We start from the raw sequence: 26374 nt of genomic DNA, 5'->3' as shown, positions 1-26374 counted from the left end.
TTAGCAAAATTATTTAGGTATGAACTTTTTTTTTTTTTTTTTTTTGCGGTACGCGGGCCTCTCACTGTTGTGGCCTCTCCCGTTGAGGAGCACAGGCTCCGGACGCGCAGGCTCAGCGGCCATGGCTCACGGGCCTAGCTGCTCCGCGGCATGTGGGATCTTCCTGGACCGGGGCATGAACCCATGTCCCCCTGCATCGGCAGGCGGACTCTCAACCACTGCACCACCAGGGAAGCCCTAGTTATGAACTTTTAAAAAATATACATAAGGGAAAAAAATACACAGAAGATGACAAGATATAAATACTCCAAAAAGTAGTGCTGGTAGAAAATAAAAAATATTCTAAGGAGGTAAATCCTATTCAGAATAGAATTCTAGAATCAATACATTAATAACTTAGGGAAGCAAAGCATGGTAGAGCTGTGATAAAATGGATGGAGTGCCTGTCCTAGAATTTTAAAAACCTAAACTGAATGTGCATCTTTTTTTTTTTTTTTTTTGGCCACACCATGCGGCAAGGGGAACTTCCCCCACCAGGGATGGAACCTGTGACCCCTGCAGTGGAAGCTCGGAGTCTTAACCACTGGACCACCAGGTAAGTCCTGAATGTGCATCTTTTGAAATACCATAATTTCATTCTGGGAAAGCCAATCTTTCTGAGTGCCAGTTTGCTTCTCCATATAAGGGAAATACCACCTGCCTCACAGAATGTTAAGAATGATTAACTATGATAATGTACATGAAAACACTTTGAATACTACCCCATATAAGGTGGTATTAATTCTTTCAAACTAAGTTAATTAAAATTCAAAGCACAAAACTTTAAATGCCAATTTTCAAGTTAACTTCAATATTAACAACTATTAATATGAAAAAGTTTTTTTTCATAATGTTCTGATTTTACTTTAAATATTAATAGCACCATCACTGTCACCAGAAAAGACATTAGAAGAGTTTCCTTCAAATCCAGGTAAGGAAATTTCACTAGGAGAGATTAATCACAATTTTCTACACAATTTTGTCAGGCTTATGATTAAAATATGTACAAATTCCGTAAGATCAGTATACTATCTGTAAACTAATTTAGGAACTATACATACCTCTTTCTCAGATTCAAACAGTACTAGAAATACAAAGGCCAAACTCTGCTTGACCATGTTTTGTAGAATTTCAGCAAGGCCCTATGCCTTTCAGTCGTCCCTTGGTGTCCTAGAGGATTGGTTCCAGGCCCCTACACCCCATCCTCAAGTCCCTTATATAAAATGTCATAGTATTTACATATAATCCATGCACATCCTCTAGTATACTTTAAATGATCTCTCAATTACTTATAATATCTAATACAATGTAAATAATAAGCAAATAGTTGTAAATACAATGTAAATGCCATGTAAATAGTCGCCAGCACTTGGCAAATTCAAGTTTTGCTTTTTCAAACTTTCTGGAATTTTTTCCCCCAAATATTTTCCATCCGTGGTTGAATCCTTAGAGTGGAACCCGTGGATATGGAGGGCCAACTCTGCTAAAAGTATGGACAGTGACAATGTTGAATGTTTTAAGACAATGTTACTTTATAAATACTCACCCCTAAAACTGTTAAATTTTCTTTTTACAACCTTTATTGAAACGGTGATGCAAATAAAAAAACTCTAGAAAACATTTTAGGATTGAATGTATAGCAATTATAATAATGGAACTAAAAACTAAACCTTTTAGTTCGTGTAATGAACAGAAAGTACATAATCAATTTTCCTTTAAGGGAACGTGATGCTCGATTGAAATAAGGTTAAATCTATGACAAATATAAATAGGATTTTTTAAGAGGAAAGGAAAAAAACCTCTATATTAAAAAAGTTGCGCACCTAAGTACTGAACTTGCCTATAATGAATTAAGAAAAAAAAAACTGACATAAGCAATGACAAATTCAATCATTAAAATACTTTTAACTCAAATTGTTCTAAAAGCTATATACAAGGAAGAGAAACTTTTCAATACCATGATTTGAAAATTATTTGCTTAGTAATGTTTTGCAGAAAAATAATTTAAATGAGTTTCAGCCAAGTGTACTTAAAGAAGAGGGTGGAGAAGTAATGAATCATTACTACAGAATTCTGATTTATAAGCTTCAAATGATGTGGCAGTGATTTTCTTTTCTGATAGCCTACTCTTTGGTCTCAATTCTTGCTTGAAGTGCAAGGCAGAGGAAGGTTAAAATGTACCCTACTCAAACTGTTAATCTGCATAATTAATGACAATGCTTCTTTAGTATTTCTAAAATGAAGGCAACACCTTCCTCTTCTGCAAACTCAGAAAACACCAATGAACTATCCAAAAGTTTTTAAAGTTCAAAATATTTTGGTGACGAACGCAAGCCCACTAAAACAACGTTTGATATACACATTGCTTTGAAATATCAGCACCACTAATTATTGATAAAATGTAAACCTTCCTGTATTCCTCATGTGTAAAATAGAGATTATACTATTACTTCCTCATTGGATTACTGTGTGCATAGCTAGTGCCTTACACATAGTAGAAAACAAATGTTCCTTTCCTTCTTTCATTTGCTTCATTTAGACTTACTCTAATTCGTATTCTAACACTTAACACTGAACCCGGGACATTCTTCAGTGTGAGACACAGTGGTAGTATAGATCTTGATATATCAATAAAAACGTGCAACTAATATTAGGTTTAGTTTTTCAAATTAAAAGGATTTCTTCACCTTATTTTGCCCCATGTACCTAACACCTTAAATTCCTGACAACTTTGGTTTTTTTGGTCAACAATGTCAGTTTTCGCTGTTGTCAAAATCAATTTCTATCTTGTTGGAAACTCTTGAAATAATCCCTAAATCATTGCAGTTTTCCCCCAACAGTGTATCTTTTTCCCACCCAACTGGGACTTGGGCTATGGGAAGACGTTAACCACTAGTGGGAAAGGAAGTTCGATTTGTCCCCACACTAAGTGGGAGAGCTGAGAACAACACGCCGCGTCACAGCCTCTTGAGCTGTCAATGATCCCGCCGCCTTCACCTTACTCGGTGAGGAAACTGAGGCCGAGGGGAAGGAAGGGCTTGCCTGCAGTTCAGAGTCATCTCGTTCATTCCTGAAATAACCCACCGTTTGACAGCAGCGGTGTCCTATCCGGATGACCGTCTGAGAGGCCCCGCGAAGCACGAAAGGAGCCCGTCCTCTTTCCCGCCTCCAGATTCCAGGGCAGAAAACAGGAGCCCCTTCCTCGCCCGGCTACATTCAGGGACATTGGGTGGGCCCAGGCCCGAAAGGCGCTCCTTCCCCGGGGCCCACAGCTGCCTCCCGCCGGTTCTCCGGGGAGGAGAGGCCGCCACTTACCTGCGATCGGAGAGAACACAATTCCTTGCTTGGCGTCGACCCTACTCACTCCGACACCGAACTGCAAAGCGCGATGGCTGCCGCGGCCCTAGTTCGCGCTAGCTCCTTCCGGGCCGGTGGGTGCTTCTCTCCCGAAGGTTCGCAGGACAGCAGCGCCGCGCGCCTCTAGTTCCGCCTCCTGGCGGTTCCGCGAGCAGTCCCACCGCTGAATGCTCCCAGAACTGGGGCCTGCTCCCCGTACACGCCTGAAGGGGCTGCACGGGCTGCAGGCCTAGGCAGAGAAGGTAACACCGCTTCCTAGCTTGGGGAGATTATACGTGACATGCTTTTCTGAAAAAATACATTTTCAAAGTACACCTGTTTCTTGAGTTCAATAAGTAATTTACAAAATGTAACTATGTAACTATGAGCTTTAAACAAGACTGTCTTGACCCCCGGCCGTTCTTTGCTCATGGATGTTATTTTTCTTAAATGTATTCAAATGGGAATACTTGGGTGCCTTGAATGAAAGTGTGATGATAGCGCTTCCAAGATTGCTCTTAAGCCTAGGATTCTAGGTGATGCGGACAGAACAAGGAGGTGTTTGGGGACTGAAGCAGAGTTATTCGATAGATTCCCAACAAAGCCTGTAACTGGCTCAGCTGGATCTCCCCCTCTTCTGTTCCAGCCTCAGGAAATGCCTTACTCCATTGGTCCTCCCTTTGCACTTGTCATTCTTTCTGCCAGAACTGCTTCCCCAGATCTCTCCTCTCCACCCAGCTAACTCCTACACACTCTTCAGGTCTCAGCACAGATAGCTCTCTCATCAAAGCCTCCCTCTCAGACTTGGTTAAGCCCTCTATTTCAGGTTTCCCCAGCAACTGTACAATTTACCTTATCATTGAAGTTATCTCGCTTATAATTTTACAATGAAATATGTATGATTATTTATCTATAGCCTCCCCCAACAGGCATTCTAGAAACTTCCTTAGGTCAAGAACCATATCTGCCTTTCCCCTCTTGAACCCGTTTTCAGTGCTTGGCATACAATAGACACTTAATACACATGAGCAAGTGATTCATTCATAATATGAAGGACTCCTAGCTACATTTTTGTCCTCAAGGGGTTAAAGAATTTCCCTGGAGTCCATTGGTCTGAGCTGGAGGAGCCTGCTGTTCCAGTCTGGGTTCACCTCTATTCTCCTTTCCACTCACCTAGTCTTAAATTTAGTTTGGTTTAATAAATACTTTTAAGTAGCTTGAGGCCCTTCACCAGGCTCCTCAAGATTACTCCACAGCTCTTTTCCTGGATTGCCTTTCTTTCCTGATATCCCTGGCATTTTAGTGAGCCTTTAGATAGAAATCTAAATTATGATTCCTGCTAACTTCAGCAACAGATTGTAAATCAACTAGGAATGGGGGAATGACAATAAGCAAGACAGTCTCTTTCCTCCAGGGCCTTTCGGTTTGGTGGGGAGATGTGTTTGTTCACAACTAACTATAAAAAAAGGTAGGAGGAGAGAAAGGATAGCAAAGTACAAACTTATGGTAGGGGTGAGGAAGTGGAGAGGCAGGAGATATCAGTGTTTGAGGAGAGTCTAAAGGATACATAAGATATTTACCCCCAATCTTTTGAAGATTGTTATTGTTATAAAAGTAATACTTAGTCATGGTTAAAAAGTTTGGAAAATCCAGAAAAACATAATGGAAACAAAAATCACCCTCTGTCACACCTCACAGATATAACCAGTTTTATAAGATTATAATCATACTATGAACAGTTTTGTAAAACATTTATAATTAAAAACATTCCCATGTAATTCAGTATTCTTCTAAATCATGAATTTTAATGGCTGCATTTTTATTTATTTAATTTTGGCTGCGTTGGGTCTTCATTGCTGCGCATGGGCTTTCTTTAGTTGAGGCGAGCGGGGGCTACTCTTCACTGTGGTGCACGGGCTTCTCATTGCAGTGGCTTCTCTTGTTGCGGAGCACGGGCTCTAGGCGCCCGGGCTTCGGTAGTTGTGGCTCACAGGCTCCAGAACGCAGGCTCAGTAGTTGTGGCACATGGGCCCAGTTGCTACGGGCCCAGTTGCTCCACAGCATGTGGGATCTTCCCAGACCAGGGCTCAAACCCACGTCCCCTGCACCGGCAGGCAGATTCTTAACCACTGTGCCACCAGGAAAGCCCAATGGCTTCATTTTTAATAGAGTATAATAGTTAAGAGTACAACCCCTAGCTATAGACTATGGTTCTAACATTATTAGCCACTTGAAGTTTCAGTTCCTGTATATGTAAAATGGGGATTAATATCCAGCAGGGACAATATATCATAATGAGAGAATAACATTCTGAAAGGAATAAGAGATGGGAAAAGCATCAGGCAAGTATTATGGTTTGACTAAATAGCTTTCGACTGGACTACCAGGGACCTTGACTCCCAAACTGTAGAGCCTTTCGGAGATTCTGAGCAGAACAGGAACATGGTCAGTTGTATTTTTGAAAGTTTGCTCTGGCAGCAGTGCATGGGTTGTATTGGAACAGGTCAGGACTGAAAGCTGAGATCAATAATAAGACAGCTGCAATCACAGAGGTGAGAGGTAATGTGGGGCGGTGCTGGGTCAGTGGGAGCAAAGAAATAGGGAGTCAGACATGATTGATTACATGTTGGTAGCAAAAGTAAAGGAAATACCAAAGTTCAAAGTTTTAACTTGGATTAGTGAGTCTACTTCTCTCTACACTACAACCATCTTACTGCAGGCCACCATCATCTGTGGCCTGGGTTACTGCAACAACTCTTCTTTCCCCACCAGTCAATTACCCTCACAGCTGTTGCACTGATTTTTTTTAATGGATTCATCTTAAAGCATGAATTAGATCAAATTACTCTGCTGTTTACAATTCTTCAATTGCTTCCCAAAGTCTGTAAACTCTTTACAATGCCTTATAAGGCTCTTGCTGCTCTGCCTCCTGTATTTCTCGAATTTCACCTTGTGCCATTCTGCCTTGTTCACCACAGCAAGCTCATTCCTGCCTCTGGGCTTTTGTAAGTGCTGTTCCCTTTGCCCAGTGTCCTTCTTCTCCCCACCTTCTCCCTTTGTATGGCTAGCTTCCTTGTCCTTTAGATCACAGCTTAAATGTTACCTCATGTCCTAACCCTCCTATCCAAATCAGATCCCTGCTTCCTATTCTCTATCTCACTACCAATATCTCAACAGCACTTATCAAATTCGAAGTTTATAAAGATATATTTATTTACATTTTTATTGCATTTCCTCCACTGTAAACTCCACAGAAGGAAGAGATCCTATCTATCCTGTTCTGTTTTTGCCTGGTGCCTGACATATGGAAGGCATTTAATCAATATTTGTTGAATGAATGAATAAATCAATGAAAGAGCTGATGAGTAGAAAGTACGATGAAAAGATATGTTTAAAGGGGAATTTATATCTCAGATCTCTGATACCGTGGTGCCAGGGTGTGTGTACATGGGGCAGGGACAGAGTGATATCTTTAGAGTTAGAAAAGGAAAAAGACTTGGCATTTGATATTGTACCTCCAGTGCTACTCAGGGGAGATAGGGTCTGACCAGAGGCTGACACTATTTCAACTACACTACCAGGTCAGTATCAGATGGGACACAATGCAGCGTAACAGTTAAGAATAAAAGAATTAGAGAACAACATAGTTTAGAAACAAGTGCTAGTGGTGTGGTTTGGGCTACAGTTGCAATATGAACTTACAGTGGTGAATTAGTGAGGCCCAAAATATTCAGAATAGAAGACTGGAAGAGATGATGCTTTAAATTTATCCATTCAAAAATGTTTATTGAATACCTGTCAAGTGTGAGGCCCCAAGCCAAGTGCCGAGAATACAGAGGTAAATAGGACACTGGCCCTGGGCTCCACTTTCTTACAGTCTAAATAAGGAGACAGACATGAAATCAAAATGATTACCTTGGGCTTCCCTGGTGGCGCAGTGGTTAAGAATCTACCTGCCAATGGAGTGGACACGGGTTTGAGCCCTGGTCCGGGAAGATCCCACATCCCGTGGAGCAACTAAGCCCGTGCGCCACTACTACTGAGCCTGCACTCGAGAGCCCGTGAGCCACAACTACTAAAGCCTGCGTGCCTAGAGCCCGTGCTCTGCAACAAGAGACGCCACCGCAATGAGAAGCCCGCACACTGCAATGAAGAGTAGCCCCCGCTCGCCGCAACTAGAGAAAGCCCACGCAGAGCAACAAAGACCTAATGCAGCCAAACATAACTAACTAAATAAAATAAACATATAAATTAAAAGGTTACCTTAGAATTGTCACGATATATATAGAATTTTATTCCACTGAAGAAAGATAAACATAAACACAAGTATATAACAATGTTGAGAAGTGCTATAAAGAAAAAAAAGCAGGGTAAGAGAGATAGAAAGTGAGTACGGAGGGTATGTTGTATAGGGTGCTCAGTAAGGGCCTCGCCATAAGGTATCATTTGACTAAAGAAGGGGTGAGAGATTGAGCTAGATGGGTGTCTTGAGGCAGAGCATCCCGGGTAATGGACATAAGTATTAAGGCAGACTTGTGCTTGGGTAGCTAGAGAGATAGCAAGTGCTGAGTGAGAGGGAGTGTAGAAGATGATGAGGAGAGATAAGTAGCAATGTCAAGTCATCTGAGGCCTTGTAGGCTATGAGTAGGACTTTGGATTTTACTCAGAATGAGATGAGAAAAGCCATGCAGAGAAACTTTAATTTGATGGAGCAGGCAAAGGGAGCAATTACAGGTTTAGGGGTATAGGAAAATAAAAATGGAGTCAGTACTTAGGAGCTCAATTCAGCAAGAAGGATGGATGGGAGAGATTGAAACCAGTAAGACCATCCCAATAGCTCAGGTGCAAGATGCTGATAACTAACCAGAGTGGGCAGTGAGAACTATATAAAGATGAAAAGTTTTCAAAGAAAGCAATGGTATTTACTGGCTTGGTGTGGGATGACTGTACTTGTAATGTACCTTCAGAGCTACTGATTTCAGATACAGACAGATGTCCTGTGAGAGGCAAATGAGGCCAGAGGAACTGTTCCTAAATTGGAGCCACAAGAGAGTTTCAGAACAAACCTGCTGTTTGTAATTGAAACTAGTTCTTTGTTTGTTTGAAATAGAAATAGAAAAAAAAAACAAAACTAGAAGACCTAAAATAATTTCCCTTATCCTGAAAAGTAAACAGGGTTGATCCTGCTTATCAGCTGACAATTCAATAGTCATGAGCAGGCAGGCAAAGTGGACTTAGGCTGGTGTGAGCCTAAGTCCACTTCTGCAAATCAGCAAATTTTATTAGGAATGCATCTCCCTCTTTTGGGTCTAAATAAGTAATCAAATTTAATGAAATATTCTTTGTACAGTGTTGTCTCCTTACTCAAACACTTTTGTGTCACTTATTTTGTTGTATATAATTTTCTTAAATAGGGTTGAAGGCTCTGAAAATAATGTGCAGAAAATGTGATACATAGCTAAAAATATGAAGGGGCATATGCAGTAGAAGGGTCCTGTTGTTCTGAAAACCAAGGATAAGAAAGTAGAATATATTACTGACATTAGCTTAGAAAAGTGTATGGTAGTGTAGGGTAGATATAAATAATTGACCAAAGAAATATCGATACTCTTAACAACTGGTAATAGCACTAATAATTTTTCCATAAAATTTATGTGGCCAACTTAAAGAAGCCAGAGAAGGATTTGGTAATGTGTGGATAATATTTAATAGGAAAAGCACTTAACTGTTTAAATATGTTGTCTCATCTCGGTTATTTACACTTATCTTCCAACTATTCTTAAGGGTGTGCAGATGACAAATTATGCATTTTTCCTCAATATTTTAAAGCTGACTACATTGAAAATGTAAAAAACACTTGAAAGACTTAACCATTAATTTTGTTTCTTGTTTTTGTTTTTTGGAGTGGGGGTGATAATAGCAACAGGGATACTTAGGGGTGGAACACATTTTAGAAGAAGCACTGTTTACTTATTAGCAAATTATTTATGTTTATTTAACCTGATTTAACCAGAGGTTATTTACTTTTTAAAACGGCTAATTCTTCTTCATCAGTATTTTTTTTCTCAATACAGATATTGCTTAAACAGAACAAAGTCCAGAGATCCAGAGAAACCTTGATTTAACCAAATCAAATTCCTGTGCCAAGGTCAACAAACCAAGGTCATTTAAAAGCTGAATTAAAAAAAAAAGAATTCAACTGAAGCAAGTTTGAGACCAGGCCTAAGGATTTGCTCTTTTGAAGAGCGACGCTGACTTTCTGTCTGACCTCAGGGAGGTTCCCGTTTCTGAGGTCTATTTTCTCTTTAAACCATTAAGAGGCTTGTGTTTGTGTATCTCTTCAAGTGTTCTTGGGATACGTGATTTGGGATTTGGTTATAGGGGCTCTAAGCTGAAAACAGTTTGACCAAAAGTATCATCTTCATCCTAAAGAAGTCTTGTATATTGTACAAAGGAGTTTTTCAATTTCATACACAGCAAACACTTTTACACATCTGAGGCAAATGATAAAAAAAGGATAAAAGTTAACATTTAGTTTTTTGAATTCTTACTGTTTGTTTTTCAGGCATCACACAGCAGTTTAGTTCTTACTCTTTTTGTATGTAATATAACATTTCATAATAGGCATTTGATATTAAATGAATTAAGTAAGATGTATTTCACCCTTCACCGGTTTTGAAACTGCTGGCATGACATTTTAATGAACAGTACAAATCTGCAGTCTAAAAAAGGGCTTTATCATCAGCTCAGAACAGGAAAACCTAAGTATAATGAAGGTGGCCAAGATGACTACTGAGATCATTAATTATGTTGTCTAATCACTCCAGTTTCTACCTCCCTTTGGCCTCAAAAGTAAAAAAAAAAAATCTTCTACTTGCAAGAAAAAAAAAGTCTCCTTGACTAGAAAGGAAGTTTGAATGTTGTACCTTACTGCAAACTCTTAGAAGAGGAAATAAAACTGCCATTTAAATATGTTGTTAACGAACTTTGGCGTGACTATGCTATATGAATCGGCGAGTTTCAAAATTAAAATTACTTCTGAATCCTCCGGTCAAAAAGCAAAGGCCTCCTCTTTTAACCACTCCTTTTTAAAAAATCCCTTACAATTTACACCTGGAATATGATGATGAAATGTGAAATGAAATACTGCAACGAACATTAATCGGCTCAGCTACTCGGCACAGTCTCAGCAGAGGACAATGATGTCTGTCCTCTCAGGTAATCTTAACAAAAACTCGAGGAGAGGAGCTGTCGTTCCCACCCCACGAAAGCTTCCACTGAAACCCTGACTGCCCTCAGATCCCGGCCGTGCCGGCTAGATGACGTTCATCACGGCGGGGATTTCCGTATCGGTGACACACGCCACTTCCGGCCGACGGTGAGAGTGACGTGGCAAGAGAGGCCGAGCTCCTTCCTTCGGGCCGGGACACCCGGAGCTGTCAGGTGGCTTCAGGGCAGCCCTGCAGGGAAAGAAGAGCTCACCTATACCGGCGGCATCTGGAAGGCCGGAGCCGGAAGTGCCACGTGTCCCGATTGCGCCTGCGCGGCCGGGGGCTGACAGGCAGTTCCGGCCCGGGCCTCCCTCCGTCTCTCTTCGTCTCTCTGCGCTTGGCTGCTGCCTACCAGCCCGGCGTTCTCGGCCCCACCGGCCCGACTTCCAAGCCTCAGCCCCCAGACCAGGCAGTCACCGCCGGCGGGCTAGGGAGAATGCGGCGCCATGCCTAGGGCTTCCTGCGCCGCCCTCTCTCTATCCCGCCTTCAGTCCTAAGTCGTTAGCCCCCTCCCTCCGGCTTCCAGCAGTCGTCTTTCAACTCTCGGCTTGGCGCTGCCGCAGACACCAACCAGCACCTTCCAACCCCGATAAACATCGTCGTCATGTCCCAGCCCGGGATACCGGCCTCTGGCGGCGCCCCCATCGGCCTCCAGGCCCAGAACGGGGCCGCCCGGGCCTCGGGGTCTCCCTACACCAACGGTAAGTGCCGCCCGGGGGTGGGAGGTGGGGACGGCGGGGTCGCTGGGGACGGCAAAGTTTGGGCCCCGGCTCGAGCTGACCTTTGGTTGCTGCCGCCGTCTGAGGGGAGGGTGACTTCCCTTCCCGGGTCAGGAACGGCTGGAGGGGGGAGGCTGAGCCACGGACACCGCGGCTCGTCTTTGTTTTTCATATTTACTTATTTATTCTTTCGTTCAGCACACAGTCGCTGAGCACTTGCTGTATGTAACGCCCTGGGTATACATGGGTGAAGAATACAGATTCGGTCCGTACCTCAGAACTGGCATACAAGGCTCATAGTGTCTGTTTATGTGCCTTTCCCCTCCTCGCCCCTTCACCCATGTCTTCTAGAGAGCAGAGTTTGGGGTCTGATTCATTTCGGTCCCGTCGGGCCTGCAGTGACGTGAGGGTCATACTCAGTGTGAATTTGCGGAGACGAATGGATGATTGTGCTTTGGCGAGACCTCCTTAGGGCCTGCTTCATCTCTCCCTGAACCTTCCCCGAATTGTACTTAGGCCCCCTCGTTCAGTTTTTCAGCTTTAGAAGGGGAGAATCTCCTGTTTGATTTCCAGAGGTCTTTACATCACTTGGAAAGTGGTTGGACACAAGTCTCTGAACCTCTGACCAGAGTGTACATGTGGCAGTATAATTTGTCATTTGGTGTGAGGGTGTCTTCTAATTTTATACCCCTTCTAGGATTCTTTAAATTGTCGTATGTTGTGATTTGCTAAGTTTATTATAATCGTTATAATAAAGACAGATTTTCTGCCAACAGTTTGCCAAGTTACCAATTTACTTATAAATCTTTGGTTCTTGGAAACAAAACTGGTAGAATAATACTAAAATGCTTAAGTTGTCCATTGGAATCTAAGATTGCTGTGAAGTTCGAGAAAATAATCAATGACTAAAATTTAGCGAATTTACATTGTTTTAAGAGACTGCTGTTTTCTGTACAAAGAAGGCTCTAAAGACTTCTAAAAATGCCTATGAGTAGGCAGGTATGTAGGCAGAAGCAAGAATAAGTGGGGGTAAGCACTGAAATGGTGTTAAGTTGAATCAATTGTTCTTTTTCAAATTTACGGTAACATTATGTAAACTACATTTTATTCTAGGCTCTTTAGTTACATTTTCACCGAGGATGAAATTATTTAAAGACATTTCACTTTAAGGTCAAAACTCTTAAGCAAGATGTCATATGACTGTGGCTTTTTCTTACAATCTATAAATTGCAATTTTACATGAGCTTTAAATGGCAAATCTTGTAAATATGCATGTAAACATATGTAAGTATGTTTGTGATAATTTTGAAATGTTAAAGCAATTTAGCCACTGTATGTACCGTATTGGAGATGTTGTCACTATGTTGATTTGATCCAGTCCAACAGACATTTGTTGCACACTTAAGTTCTGTCCTTAGGAATGTAAAAGAGAGTAAGAAAAGAGTCCCTGTACACAGGTTGTTCAGAGCCAATTCTGGAGTCAGATAGGGAAGGAAATCATAGGATTGCAAATATGTACCCCTGACTTTTTTTTTTTAAGATTTATTATTTATTTATTTATTTTATTTGTTTTTGGCTGTGTTGGATCTTTGCTGAGGCACGCGGGATCTTTCTTTGCTGTGTGCAGGCTCTTCGTTGTGGTGCTCGGGCTTCTCTCTAGTTGTGGCATGCAGATTTTCTCTTCTCTAGTTGTGGCACGCAGGCTCCACGGTGTGTGGGCTCTGTAGTTGTGGCGTGTGGGTTCCAGAGCGCGTGGGCTCTGTAGTTTGTGGCACACGGGCTCTAGTTGAGGCGCGTGAGCACAGTAGTTGTGGCACGCAGGCTTAGTTGCCCCGCAACATGTGGGATCTTAGTTCCCTGACCAGGGATCGAACCTGAGTCCCCTGAATTGTAAGGTGGATTCTTTACCAATGGACCACCAGGGAAGTCCCTAGCCCCCACTTTAAAAAAAATAAGCCTCGGACTTCCCTGGTGGCGCAGTGATTGAGAGTTCACCTGCTGATGCAGGGGACACGGGTTCGTGCTCCGGTCCAGGAAGATCCCACATGCCGCGGAGCGGCTAGGCCCGTGAGCCATGGCCGCTGAGCCTGTGCGTCCGGAGCCTGTGCTCTGCAACGGGAGAGGCCACAGCAGTGAGAGGCCTTCGTACCTCAAAAAAAAAAAAAAAGTTTCAAGTGTATAACATTATAATTTGACATCTGTATACACTACAAAGTGATCACCACCACAAGTCTAGTTACCATCCATCACCAAACACAGTTGACCCTTTCACACATTTCATCCATCTCCCAACCCCCTTCCCCTCTGGTAACCACTAATCTGATCTCTATATTGATGAGTTTTTGTTTTATTTTGTCTGTTCACTTGATTTGTTTTTTTAGATTCCAAATATGAGTGAAATTATATGGTATTTGTCTTTGTCTGCTTATTTCACTTAGCATAGTACCTTCAAGTTCCATCCACGTTCTTGTAAATGGCAGGATTTCATTCTTTTTATGCATGAGTAATATTCCATTGTGTGTGTGTATATTTATCACATCTTCTTTATCCATTCATCCATTGATGGACACTTAGGTTGTTTCCATATCTTGGCTGTTGTAAATAATGCTTCAGGGAACACAGGGGTACATATATCTGTCTGAATTAGTGTTTTTGTGTTCTTCAGATAAATGCCCGGAAGTGGAATAGCTGGGTCATATGGTATATACCCTTGTTAAGATATAATTTTGACATTCTTTTTATAAGCCCCATTTCTAAAGTTTTTTGAAAAGGTATTCTCAGTAAAATGGCTAATGTCCTGTATTGGGTTCCTTTATTGTTCATCCCACTAATAATAAAGAGAGTAGGGATGTGGTGGAGAATTGGAGGGGAGGATATTTCTCTAGAAGGTGAAAAAAAAGTTCTGTGCTGGAATCTAATTTTTTTGGTTAATTCTTTCTAGGCACTTATTGCTGCTTAAATATTCTATTGAATTCTCTTATGTTTCAGGTTTGATATAGCTTGCTTAAATTACATATTACAGTTTAGTTGGATCTTTTGTTTTTAGATTATAATCTAAAAGGTGACTGAGGAATCACCTTTTTCACTTTTCTGTAACTTGCTTTCATATTGTATAGTGTCATTATATTACAGAATGCCGCACATCTGGACATTTCTTTATGTGGTTGATTGTTACATTGCACTACAATCCAAAGGTTATCTAGACAGGTTTTTCTAAGTCTCTGTGTAGATTTGTGTACACTTATTTCCTTTGCAGAAATTGATGGTGAAATTGCAAGACTACTTAAACTGGCAGATCTTCATCTGATTACCATGTAATAAGGGCTAAAGGCAAATCATTACTCCCACTTTTTAAAACAATTGTTTAATTAATTTATTTGTTTGCACAGGGTCTTAGTTGTGGCAGTCTAGCTCCTTAGTTGCAGCTTGAGGGCTCCTTAGTTGTGACATGCAAACTCCTAGTTGCGGCATGCACTTGGGGTCTAGTTCCCTGGCCAGGGATCGAACCTGGGCCCGCTGCATTGGGAGCACAGAGTCTTAACCACGGCGCCACCAGGGAAGTCCCATGCCTCCCACTTCTAATTAGCTTCCTTATTGACTGTTTGAGTCAATTTGCCAAGGCAGTTAGAAACTATAGTTTTATTAATAGTATTTTTTGTAATATTATGTAATATTCAACTTTTCCCCTTATAGATTAAGAGTGAGAAGGATATTCTACACCCTCTCTCCCACCCAGATTACCCTGTTATAAAATAATATTAGTTTTCCCTCTAGACTGTAAGTCCTATGAGGACAAGAATATCAGTTTTTGCACATCATCCTCTCTTCAGCAGACTCACACGGTTTCTAGCACATTTAAGGAATTACCAGTTTTATCGAATGAATATCTTAGAATTGGGTATTTTGCGGTTTAGTTCACTACACATGTATTAACTTGTTCATGATAAAATTTGAGCTCATTTTCAACTTCTTTTTTTTTCTGGTGAAATTTTCTGTGGATTTTTGTACAATAGTATCAGCTAAAACACAGTAGAATATGGGGGGGTTGGTCATCAGTTTAAATGCTAGACTTGTGCTCATATCTCTATTTTAGGCATGACAGAAATGTAAATCTCTTTTAGTTTCACTATGAGGAAAACCATATTTATGATGTATTTTTAATATAGGAAGTCTTTAGTCGTGATCAAAGCATGTTGAGAATAAGATTGGCATGTGGTCTATAATACTGATTGTTGTGGCTGAGTTCCCTTTAATGTTTTTAATGGGCACAGTAACTTTGGACTCTCATAAGACTCTTTGCATACCTCTAATAGACCTTACTGCATTGAGCTTCTGGTTAGTCTCTGCTGTTAGACTGGGAACTCCTGAAAGACATAAAATAGTAACAATAAGCACTAACATTTACTGTTTACTTACTGTATGCTCAGTCACTGTGCTATGTTGCATTATATGCATCATTTCATTTAATCCTCACAACAGCCCTGTGATAAGAGAACTATTAGGTTTACTGACCAGGAAACTGAGATGAGTGGTCAAGTAACTGGTTCAAGGTCACACAGCTAATATGTTGTGGAACCTAGATTTAAACTAGGCAGTCTTATTTAACCACTGTTATTCAACTTACCTGATAGTTATGCCTGACTCAAGGATCAGAACCTTCTCTTTGGTTTCTTTATGTAGGTGGATACATATAATTAGAGTAAACATTTGCTGATATTTTTTGAAATTGCCACCTAGCTTAGTTTCCTTTGGATTGTAATTAATATATGACCTGGCCTTCACTTTTGTTAGTATTGAGTCCATTTCTTTGCTGTTTCAGTATCACATTTCATAAATGTCTTGTAGACCCTGAAATTGCCCATACCCCCACTTTGATTCTTAAAAAAAAATTTTTTTTATTATTAGTTTCTGCTTTATAACAAAGTGAATCAGTCATACATATACATCTGTTCCCACATCCCTTCCCTCTTGCATCTCCCTCCCTCCCACCTTCCCTATCCCACCCCTCCAGGCGGTCACAAAGCACCAAGCTGATCTCCCTGTGCTATGCGGCTGCTTCCCACTAGCTATCTACCTTACGTTTGGTAGTGTATATATGTCCATGCCTCTCTCTCGCTTTGTCACAGCTTACCCTTCCCCCTCCCCATATCCTCAAGTCCATTCTCAAGTAGGTCTGTGTCTTTATTCCTGTTTTACCTCTAGGTTCTTCATGACATTTTTTTCCCTTAAATCCCATATATATGTGTTAGCATACAGTATTTGTCTTTCTCTTTCTGACTTACTTCACTCTGTATGACAGACTCTAGGTCTATCCACCTCATTACAAATAGCTCAGTTTCGTTTCTTTTTATGGCTGAGTAATATTCCATTGTATATATGTGCCACATCTTCTTTATCCATTCATCCGATGATGGACACTTAGGTTGTTTCCATCTCCAGGCTATTGTGAATAGAGCTGCAATGAACATTTTGCTACATGTCTCTTTTTGAATTACGGTTTTCTCAGGGTATATGCCTAGTAGTGGGATTGCTGGGTCATATGATAGTTCTATTTGTAGTTTTTTAAGGAACCTCCATACTGTTCTCCATAGTGGCTGTACCAATTCACCTTCCCACCAGCAGTGCAAGAGTGTTCTCTTTTCTCCACACCCTCTCCAGCATTTATTGTTTCTAGATTTTTTGATGATGGCCATTCTGACTGGTGTGAGATGATATCTCATTGTAGTTTTGATTTGCATTTCTCTAATGATTAATGATGTTGAGCATTCTTTCATGTGTTTGTTGGCAGTCTGTATATCTTCTTTGGAGAAATGTCTATTTAAGTCTTCTGCCCATTTTTGGATTGGGTTGTTTGTTTTTTTGCTATTGAGCTGCATGAGCTGTTTATAAATTTTGGAGATTAATCCTTTGTCAGTTGCTTCATTTGCAAATATTTTCTCCCATTCTGAGGGTTGTCTTTTGGTCTTGTTTATGGTTTCCTTTGCTGTGCAAAAGCTTTGAAGTTTCATTAGGTCCCATTTGTTTATTTTTGTTTTTATTTCCATTTCTCTAGGAGGTGGGTCTAAAAGGATCTTGCTGTGATTTATGTCATAGAGTGTTCTGCCTATGTTTTCCTCTAAGAGTTTGATAGTTTCTGGCCTTACATTTAGGTCTTTAATCCATTTTGAGCTTATTTGTGTGTATGGTGTTAGGGAGTGATCTAATCTCATACTTTTACATGTCCCTGTCCAGTTTTCCCAGCACCACTTATTGAAGAGGCTGTCCTTTCTCCACTGTACATTCCTGCCTCCTTTATCAAAGATAAGTTGACCATATGTGCGTGGGTTTATCTCTGGGCTTTCTATCCTGTTCCATTGATCTATCTTTCTGTTTTTGTGCCAGTACCACACTGTCTTGATTACTGTAGCTTTGTAGTATAGTCTGAAGTCAGGGAGCCTGATTCCTCCAGCTCTGTTTTTCGTTCTCAAAATTGCTTTGGCTATTTGGGGTCTTTTGTTTTTCCAAACAAATTGTGAAATTTTTTTTTCTAGTTCTGTGAAAAATGCCAGTGGTAGTTTGATAGGGATTGCATTGAATCTGTAGATTGCTTTGGGTAGTAGAGTCATTTTCACAATGTTGATTCATCCAATCCAGGAACATGGTATATCTCTCTATTTGTATCACCTTTAATTTCTTTCATCAGTGCCTTATAATTTTCTGCATACAGGTCTTTTGTCTCCTTAGGTAGGTTTATTCCTAGATATTTTATTCTTTTTGTTGCAGTGGTAAATGGGAGTGTTTTCTTGATTTCACTTTCAGATTTTTCATCATTAGTGTACAGGAATGCCAGAGATTTCTGTGCATTAATTTTGTATCCTGCCACTTTACCAAATTTATTGATTAGCTCTAGTAGTTTTCTGGTAGCATCTTTAGGATTCTCTATGTATAGCATCATGTCATCTGCAAACAGTGACAGCTTTACTTCTTCTTTGCCAATTTGGATTCCTTTTATTTCCTTTTCTTCTCTGATTGCTGTGGCTAAAACTTCCAAAACTATGTTGAATAAGAGTGGTGAGAGTGGGCAGCCTTGTCTTGTTCCTGATCTTAGTGGAAATGGTTTCAGTTTTTCACCATTGAGGACGATGTTGGCTGTGGGTTTGTCATATATGGCCTTTATTATGTTGAGGAAAGTTCCCTCTATGCCTACTTTCTGCAGGGTTTTTATCATAAATGGGTGTTGAATTTTGTTGAAAGCTTTCTCTGCATCTATTGAGATGATCATATGGTTTTTCTCCTTCAATTTGTTAATATGGTGTATCACGTTGATTGATTTGCGTATATTGAAGAATCCTTGCATTCCTGGAATAAATCCCACTTGATCATGGTGTATGATCCTTTTAATGTGCTGTTGGATTCTGTTTGCTAGTATTTTGTTGAGGATTTTTGCATCTATGTTCATCAGTGATATTGTCCTGTAGTTTTCTTTCTTTGTGACATCCTTGTCTGGTTTTGGTATCAAGGTGATGGTGGCCTCGTAGAATGAGTTTGGGAGTGTTCCTCCCTCTGCTATATTCTGGAAGAGTTTGAGAAGGATAGGTGTTAGCTCTTCTCTAAATGTTTGATAGAATTCGCCTGTGAAGCCATCTGGTCCTGGGCTTTTGTTTGTTGGAAGATTTTAAATCACAGTTGCAATTTCAGTGCTTGTGATTGGTCTATTCATATTTTCTATTTCTTCCTGATTCAGTCTTGGCAGGTTGTGCATTTCTAAGAATTTGTCCAATTCTTCCAGGTTGTCCATTTTATTTGCATAGAGTTGCTCGTAGTAATCTCTCATGATCTTTTGTATTTCTGCAGTGTCAGTTGTTACTTCTCCTTTTTCATTTCTAATTCTATTGATTTGAGTCTTCTCCCTTTTTTTCTTGATGAGTCTGGCTAATGGTTTATCAATTTTGTTTATCTTCCCAAAGAACCAGCTTTTAGTTTTATTGATCTTTGCTATCGTTTCCTTCATTTCTTTTTCATTTATTTCTGATCTTATCTTTATGATTTCTTTCCTTCTGCTAACTTTGGGGTTTTTTTGTTCTTCTTTCTCTAATTGCTTTAGGTGCAGGGTCAGGTTGTTTACTCGAGATGTTTCCTGTTTCTTAAGGTGGGATTGTATTGCTATAAACTTCCCCCTTAGAACTGCTTTTGCTGCGTCCCATAGGTTTTGGGTCATCGTGTCTCCATTGTCATTTGTTTCTAGGTATTTTTTAATTTCCTCTTTGATTTCTTCAGTGATCACTTCATTATTAAGTAGTGTATTGTTTAGCCTCCATGTGTTTGTATTTTTTTACAGACCTTTTCCTGTAATTGATGTCTAGTCTCATAGCACTGTGGTCAGAAAAGATACTTGATACAATTTCAATTTTCTTAAATTTACCAAGGCTTGATTTGTGACCCAAGATATGATCTATCCTGGAGAATGTTCCATGAGCACTTGAGAAAAATGTGCATTCTGTTGTTTTTGGATGGAATGTCCTATAAATATCAATTAAGTCCATCTTGTTTAATGCATCATTTCAAGCTTGTGTTTCCTTATTTATTTTCATTTTGGATGATCTGTCCATTGGTGAAAGTGGGGTGTTGAAGTCCCCTACTATGAGTGTGTTACTGTCAATTTCCCCTTTTATGGCTGTTAGTATTTCCCTTATGTATTGAGGTGCTCCTATGTTGGGTGCATAAATATTTACAATTGTTATATCTTCTTCTTGGATTGCTCCCTTGATCATTATGTAGTGTCCTTCTTTGTCTCTTCTGATAGTCTTTATTTTAAAGTCTATTTTGTCTGATACAAGAATTGCTACTCCAGCTTTCTTTTGATTTCCATTTGCATGGAATATCTTTTTCCATCCCCTTACTTTCAATCTGTATGTGTCTCTAGCTCTGAGGTGGGTCTCTTGTAGACAACATATATATGGGTCTTGTTTTTGTATTCATTCAGCCAATCTGTGTCTTTTGGTGGGAGCATTTAGTCCATTTACATTTAAGGTAATTATTGATATGTATGTTCCTATTCCCATTTCCTTAATTGTTTTGGGTTCGTTATTGTAGGTCTTTTCCTTCTGTTGTGTTTCTTGCCTAGAGAAGTTCCTTTAGCATTTGTTGTAAAGCTGGTTTGGTGGTGCTGAACTCTCTCAACTTTTGCTTGTCTGTGAAGGTTTTAATTTCTCCATCAAATCTGAATGAGATCCTTGCTGGGTAGAGTAATCTTGGTTGCAGGTTTTTCTCCTTCATCACTTTAAATATGTCCTGCCACTCCCTTCTGGCTTGTAGAGTTTCTGCTGAGAGATCAGCTGTTATCCTGATGGGAATGCCCTTGTGTGTTATTTGTTGTTTTTCCCTTGCTGCTTTTAATATGTTTTCTTTGGGTTTAATTTTTGACAGATTGATTAATATGTGTCTTGGCGTATTTCTCCTTGGATTTATTCTGTATGGGACTCTCTGTGCCTCCTGGACTTGATTAACTATTTCCTTTCCCATATTAGGGAAGTTTTCAACTATAATCTCTTCAAATATTTTCTCAGTCCCTTTCTTTTTCTCTTCTTCTTCTGGAACCCCTATAATTCGAATGTTAGTGCGTTTAATGTTGTCCCAGAGGTCTCTGAGACTGTCCTCAGTTGTTTTCATTCTTTTTTCTTTATTCTGCTATGCAGCAGTTATTTCCACTATTCTATCTTCCACGTCACTTATCCGTTCTTCTGCCTCAGTTAATCTGCTATTGATCCCATCTAGAGTATTTTTCATTTCATTTATTGTGTTTTTAATTGTTGCTTGATTCATCTTTAGTTCTTCTAGGCCCTTGTTAACTGTTTCTTGCATTTTGTCTATTCTATTTCCAAGATTTTGGATCATCTTTACTATCATTATTCTGAATTCTTTTTCAGGTAGACTGCCTATTTCCTCTTCATTTGTTAGGTCTGGTGGGTTTTTATCTTGCTCCTTCACCTGCTGTGTGTTTTTCTGTCTTCTCATTTTGCTTATGTTACTGTGTTTGGGGTCTCCTTTTTGCAGGCTGCAGATTCGTAGTTCCCGTTGTTTTTGGTGTCTGTCCCCAGTGGCTAAGGCTGTTTCAGTGGGTTGTGTAGGCTTCCTGGTGGAGGGGACTAATGCCTGTGTTCTGGTGGATGAGGCTCAATCTTGCCTTTCTGGTGGACAAGTCCACGTCTGGTGGTGTGTTTTGGGGTGCCTGTGGCCTTACTTTGTTTTTAGGCAGCCTCTCTGCTAATGGGTGGCGTTGTGTTCCTGTCTTGCTAGTTGCTTGGCATAGGGTGACCCGCACTGTAGCTTGCTGGCCGTTGAGTGAAGCTGGGTGCTGGTGTTGAGATGGAGATCTCTGGGACATTTTCTCTGCTTGATATTATGTGGAGCTGAGAGGTCTCTTGTGGATCCGTGTCCTGAAGTTGGCTCTCCCACTTCAGAGGCACAGCACTGACTCCTGGCTGCAGCACCAAGAGCCTTTCATCTACCTTTTGGGGGGTCTGAGGTCTTCTGTCAGCGTTCAGTAGGTGTTTTGTAGGAGTTGTTCCACGTGTAGATGAATTTCTGATGTATCTGTGGGGAGGAAGGTGATCTCCATGTCTTACTCTTCCGCCATCTTCCCCCGGCATCCCCCCCACTTTATTCTTAATATTTGCTCTTCATCTTTGATTGCTTTCTTAAAACCCGTATGTCTAGTGACTGACCCACAAGCTGTTTTCATGCAGTAGCATCTATTTGTTGCACATATAGTTTCAATTGGTCAACTCTTTAAGTGATCAGAATGTATCTTGATGTGCGGGATCTTTTTCCCCTTACCTTACTATTAAATTTATGTGAAAGGGTAGTTTATTCATTGTGTTCTTGTGACTGTTCAGTAGGCTTTCTTGAAGAAACTTGTAAAGTTAACCTTTATTTTGTATTCATTGAGATAGTGTATCAGAAGTATCTTTTAATTTTTACGTTCTAGATTTCATGAATAATAACGTCAATCATTTTTATATGTCACTGGTTTCTAAAGTTCACAAAGTTCATTTTGAAGTATGTGAGAATCACCACTACATGAAAATTTTACTAATGTAGATTCTGGGATTCCATTGAGTCCTATAGAATAGGAATTTACAAAGGTAGAACCTAGTATCTCTTTGTTTTTGAAGCTGCTGTTTGGGTGATTGAGAAGCAGTCACCTGCATCTATTTTAATCTCATTTGTTTCTTTTCTACTGTTTCTAATTTGGCTTCTACTTCTGTACATCCACCAAAACTGCCCTTAATAAGGCCACAAATGACTTCTTGGTTATTAAGTACGAAAAATATTTTTCATTCCTATCTTTTAATTGCTCTCTTTTTCCTAAAATGTTGGTGTTCCTCAGAGCTTTCTGACCTGGTTCCCTTCTTTTTCTTTTTTTCTTAAAAAAACCAAAAAACAAAAAAACAATAAACACAGTAAACATTTATTATTTCACATAGTTTCTGTGGCTGGCTCTTTTCTTACTCTGCACATACTCCCTGCATATTATTATTAATTTTCATGATAGCAAATATTGTACATATGCCAGTGAGTTCCAAAGTTATATGATAAGCTGAAACCCATCTAGTTAGATGTCTTTCTATTGGACATTTCCACTTGAATCTCTTGGTGACACCTAACGTATATTGAAAATAATTCTTCATTCCCTCTTTCCTTTGCTATTCCCTGCCTTTCCCAGTTCTTTTCTCCTCCTTCTGTCCCAGTGAATGACACTGCCTCTACTGACTCGCACAGGTCAGAATCCTGGGAATCATCCTTGGTTCCTTCCCCACTTCAATTCCACATCAATTTGTATATTCAGTCCCCATATTCAATTCCACATCAAATTTCATTGGTTCAATTTCCTCTATCAGTTTTTTTTTTTGGCCACACTGTGTGGCTTATGGGATCTTAGTTATATATACTATATACCATCTTAATAGGGGAAGGGGAGAGAGAGAAGGGTACTTATGGGAAAACAATTTTTAGGAAAGATAAATTGGTCCTTAGTAGAATAGATGGGAGACTTGATCATTTTGTGACAGTGTATGTTTAGGTGTGGTGTGGAGAATTCTCATCTCAGGTAATGAGGCAGTCTTCTCTGGTTGCTCCTGGGGAGGAGATTTATGACAACTTAATTCTTTTGAGTTCTTTTGGGAAGCTCTGCTTTTGGGCAGGTAAGTGATTCCCAAAACTCATGCCCTGTACTCAAAATAATTTTTATGCCATGGTGGTATATTCTGGACCCCTTTAATGTCTCTGATCTATTATTTTGATGGGCTACATAATTTATTAATGACTTCAAAATAATATAATTAAAATCAATTTAGTGAAAACTTCATTACATATTTACTACTACATTTCTAATGAACTATTACAAGTAGATACATATAAAAATAAAAATTTCAGGGCTTCCCTGGTGGCGCAGTTGTTGAGAGTCCACCTGCCGATGCAGGGGACACGGGTTTGTGCCCTGGTCCGGGAAGATCCCACATGACAGGGATCAGCTAGGCCCATGAGCCATGGCCACTGAGCCTGCACGTCCGGAGCCTGTGCTCCACAACAGGAGAGGCCACAACAGTGAGAGGCCCGCATAATACAAAAAACAAAACAAAACAAAAATAAAAATTTCACATTGTAAGTCACTCAAAATGGATCTATGATAATGACTACTACAAAGCAGGTTCTTTTGTATTTGTCTTTCTGCTGTGTGGTCTTATGACTGCATATTCTTTTCATTTTCTTCATTGATACACTGTAAGACTTTTGCCTATTTTGTGCATTTTGATGATATTTGGCTTTTACTTGGCTGCACTTGGCTTGAAGGCATCTAGCATATTGGCCTGTGATAAAACAATAAATAAAAATACGAGAGTGGGCCATGAAATCTTGTGGCAATACTAGGCTGTGAGATGTTGGTTTTTATCCAGATGACCCAAAATATGCTTATAAGTTAACTTTTTACAAATGTTTTCATTGATTCAAACACCTCTGTATTCCCACTGCTGCTGTTTAGTCAATTATTTCTTACCTGGATTACTGCTATAGACTCCAATCTCTTCCAATCTCTGATCTCTCCTCCAATCCCCAAGAGGTTCTTTTATGTCCTAACCTCCTGCCTCACTTTAGACATTTGACTCAGTCACTTGACTCTGCAGTGCCATACTGATTTTTCAGACTGCCCTTTCATGACCACAGGTGATTGCACATGTTGTTCCTTTTTCTTGCACATGTTGTTCCTTTTTCTGGGAACACCCTCGACAATCTTTTTCCTGGGGCTAACTCTTGTTATCTCTTAAGATTTCACTCTGTTTTGTCCCTGCCTGGTTATATGTCTTCCTGTTTGCACTATAGATACTTGAGGGCAGGGATGGAGTGGACCTTACTCACCTTGTGTCCTCAGTAGATATTTAGTAAAATCTGTCTTTTCAGTTAGTCAGTGAATGGAGTGTTCCTAACCATTTGTAATAAAATGAATGATTAGCCTAAATATAGTGTTGACAATAAAATTAATAGTCTAAGGTCTAAGAAAGAAATGAAAATTTTATTCCAACTAACCTGAGGATTATAACCCGGAAGACAGTCTTTTAGAGAGCTCTGAGGAATATTCCACCTGTTAGAGGTCAAAGTACAGTTATATACCTTTTTGAGACAAAGGAGCATACATCAAATCACATATTGACAGTTCACATAATCCAGATCTGGATGTACAAAGCTAGTAGTAGAGTATTCTTGGCAGAGTAAAAAGTGAAGAACCCTACAGTAGAAGCATTTTTAAGCTTGTTGAAGGAACGTTAAGAAGGTGGATGTGGCTGGAGCTGAGCAGAGAGGAAGAGTAGGAAGTTCTTTGAATAGCTTGCTAGTAACGGCCTTTGGCCATTAAAACAGAGTACTTGATGTCAGTTCACATAGTGACCTTACCATAAGCAGTTACTAAACTCAAAGTATTGGTGTTCCATTATACAGACAGGGCTTTCAGTCTCTAGTGGAAATTATTCATTAAGCCATTTTGGATTGTATGATAAACTGTTATAAGGTAGAATTGTAAAGGTATGTGTTTATTTGGAACTGCAAATCTGCTCCAAGTCGGCTTAAATACAGCCTGCATAGACATCTTTCCAAAGTTAGAGATATCAGATAAAAAGACCCCTTGGCCTATACAGATAAACAGATATTATTCACTAATATCAAAGTCAAATTAGGATGGAAACAGCCTAATAAGAACCATGTATAATTAATACAACAAAGATAGAACTAATGAATCTGTGGTTGAAGACATTGGCTTATTGTCTGAGTTGACATAGTCTATGTTAAACCTAATCTTAAAGAAAAATTGAACTTTATATTAAAATTTGCTTAAAGAACAAGTAAAAAACAGATAGAATCAGAAGATTACAGGATACTTACTTCCAGATCAGAAAGAACATATGTATTATCCTGGCACTGTTTCATTAAAATAAAATGAATGTTCAATATTTTAAAAAAAGAAAGTCGGAAATGAGACCAGAAAGGAGGCCAGGGACATAGAGGATATTATAAGCTAAGATAAAGACTTTGAAAGTTTTGAGTACGAAGTTGATACGATCCATGTTTTAAAAGGTAATAGGATGTGTAGGAAATAAATCATAGAGGGATAAAGGAGGATGCAAATGTATCAGTTGGTCACGGGCTTTCAGACTTTGACTATAATCTACCATAAGAAATATTTTAGTGACCCAGTATATATATTCATATATGTATGTATTTGTAATGAAACCTCACAATACTTGCCTTATTACATATAATGTCCTGCGATATTTTTCATTCTTAACTATGTTCTTTTTCATTACTAAAAATATAGTTTGTAACTCATTGATATTTTCCATTCTTTTTTTTAAATTAATTTATTTTATTTTTTGGCTGCATTGGGTCTTCATTGCTGCGTGCAGGGTTTCTCTAGTTGCGGTTAGCAGGGGCTACTTTTCATTGCTGTGTGCCTGCTTCTCAATGCAGTGGCTTCTCTTG

The 26374-nt window shown here is 39.7% G+C and overlaps 2 protein-coding genes across 5 annotated transcripts in view; one reads left to right on the top strand and one right to left on the bottom strand.

Moving 5' to 3' along the window:
• Positions 1-3453, bottom strand: part of SAR1B (secretion associated Ras related GTPase 1B) — a 28401-nt gene extending 24948 nt beyond the window's left edge. For 2 of the 3 annotated variants that reach the window (XM_079702713.1, XM_079702715.1), the window contains exon 1: positions 3355-3453. The gene's annotated coding sequence lies outside the window, so the exon portion shown is untranslated. The remainder of the gene's footprint in view (positions 1-3354) is intronic. The other variant, XM_079702714.1, reaches the window with a different exon arrangement.
• A 7797-nt stretch (positions 3454-11250) lies between these two features.
• SEC24A (SEC24 homolog A, COPII coat complex component) overlaps positions 11251-26374 on the top strand; it is a gene marked incomplete at both ends in the record, with an annotated part of 72622 nt that continues 57498 nt past the window's right edge. For both annotated transcript variants that reach the window (XM_079702712.1, XM_079702711.1), the window contains one exon: positions 11251-11347. In XM_079702712.1, coding sequence (XP_079558838.1) covers positions 11251-11347 — 97 coding nt within the window. The remainder of the gene's footprint in view (positions 11348-26374) is intronic.

This window comes from Hyperoodon ampullatus (genome assembly GCF_949752795.1).
Source record: "Hyperoodon ampullatus genome assembly, chromosome: 4".
Classification (NCBI taxonomy): Eukaryota; Metazoa; Chordata; class Mammalia; order Artiodactyla; family Ziphiidae; genus Hyperoodon; species Hyperoodon ampullatus.
Note: the sequence above shows the minus strand (reverse complement) of the source record. Positions and strands in the feature narration are given on the sequence as shown.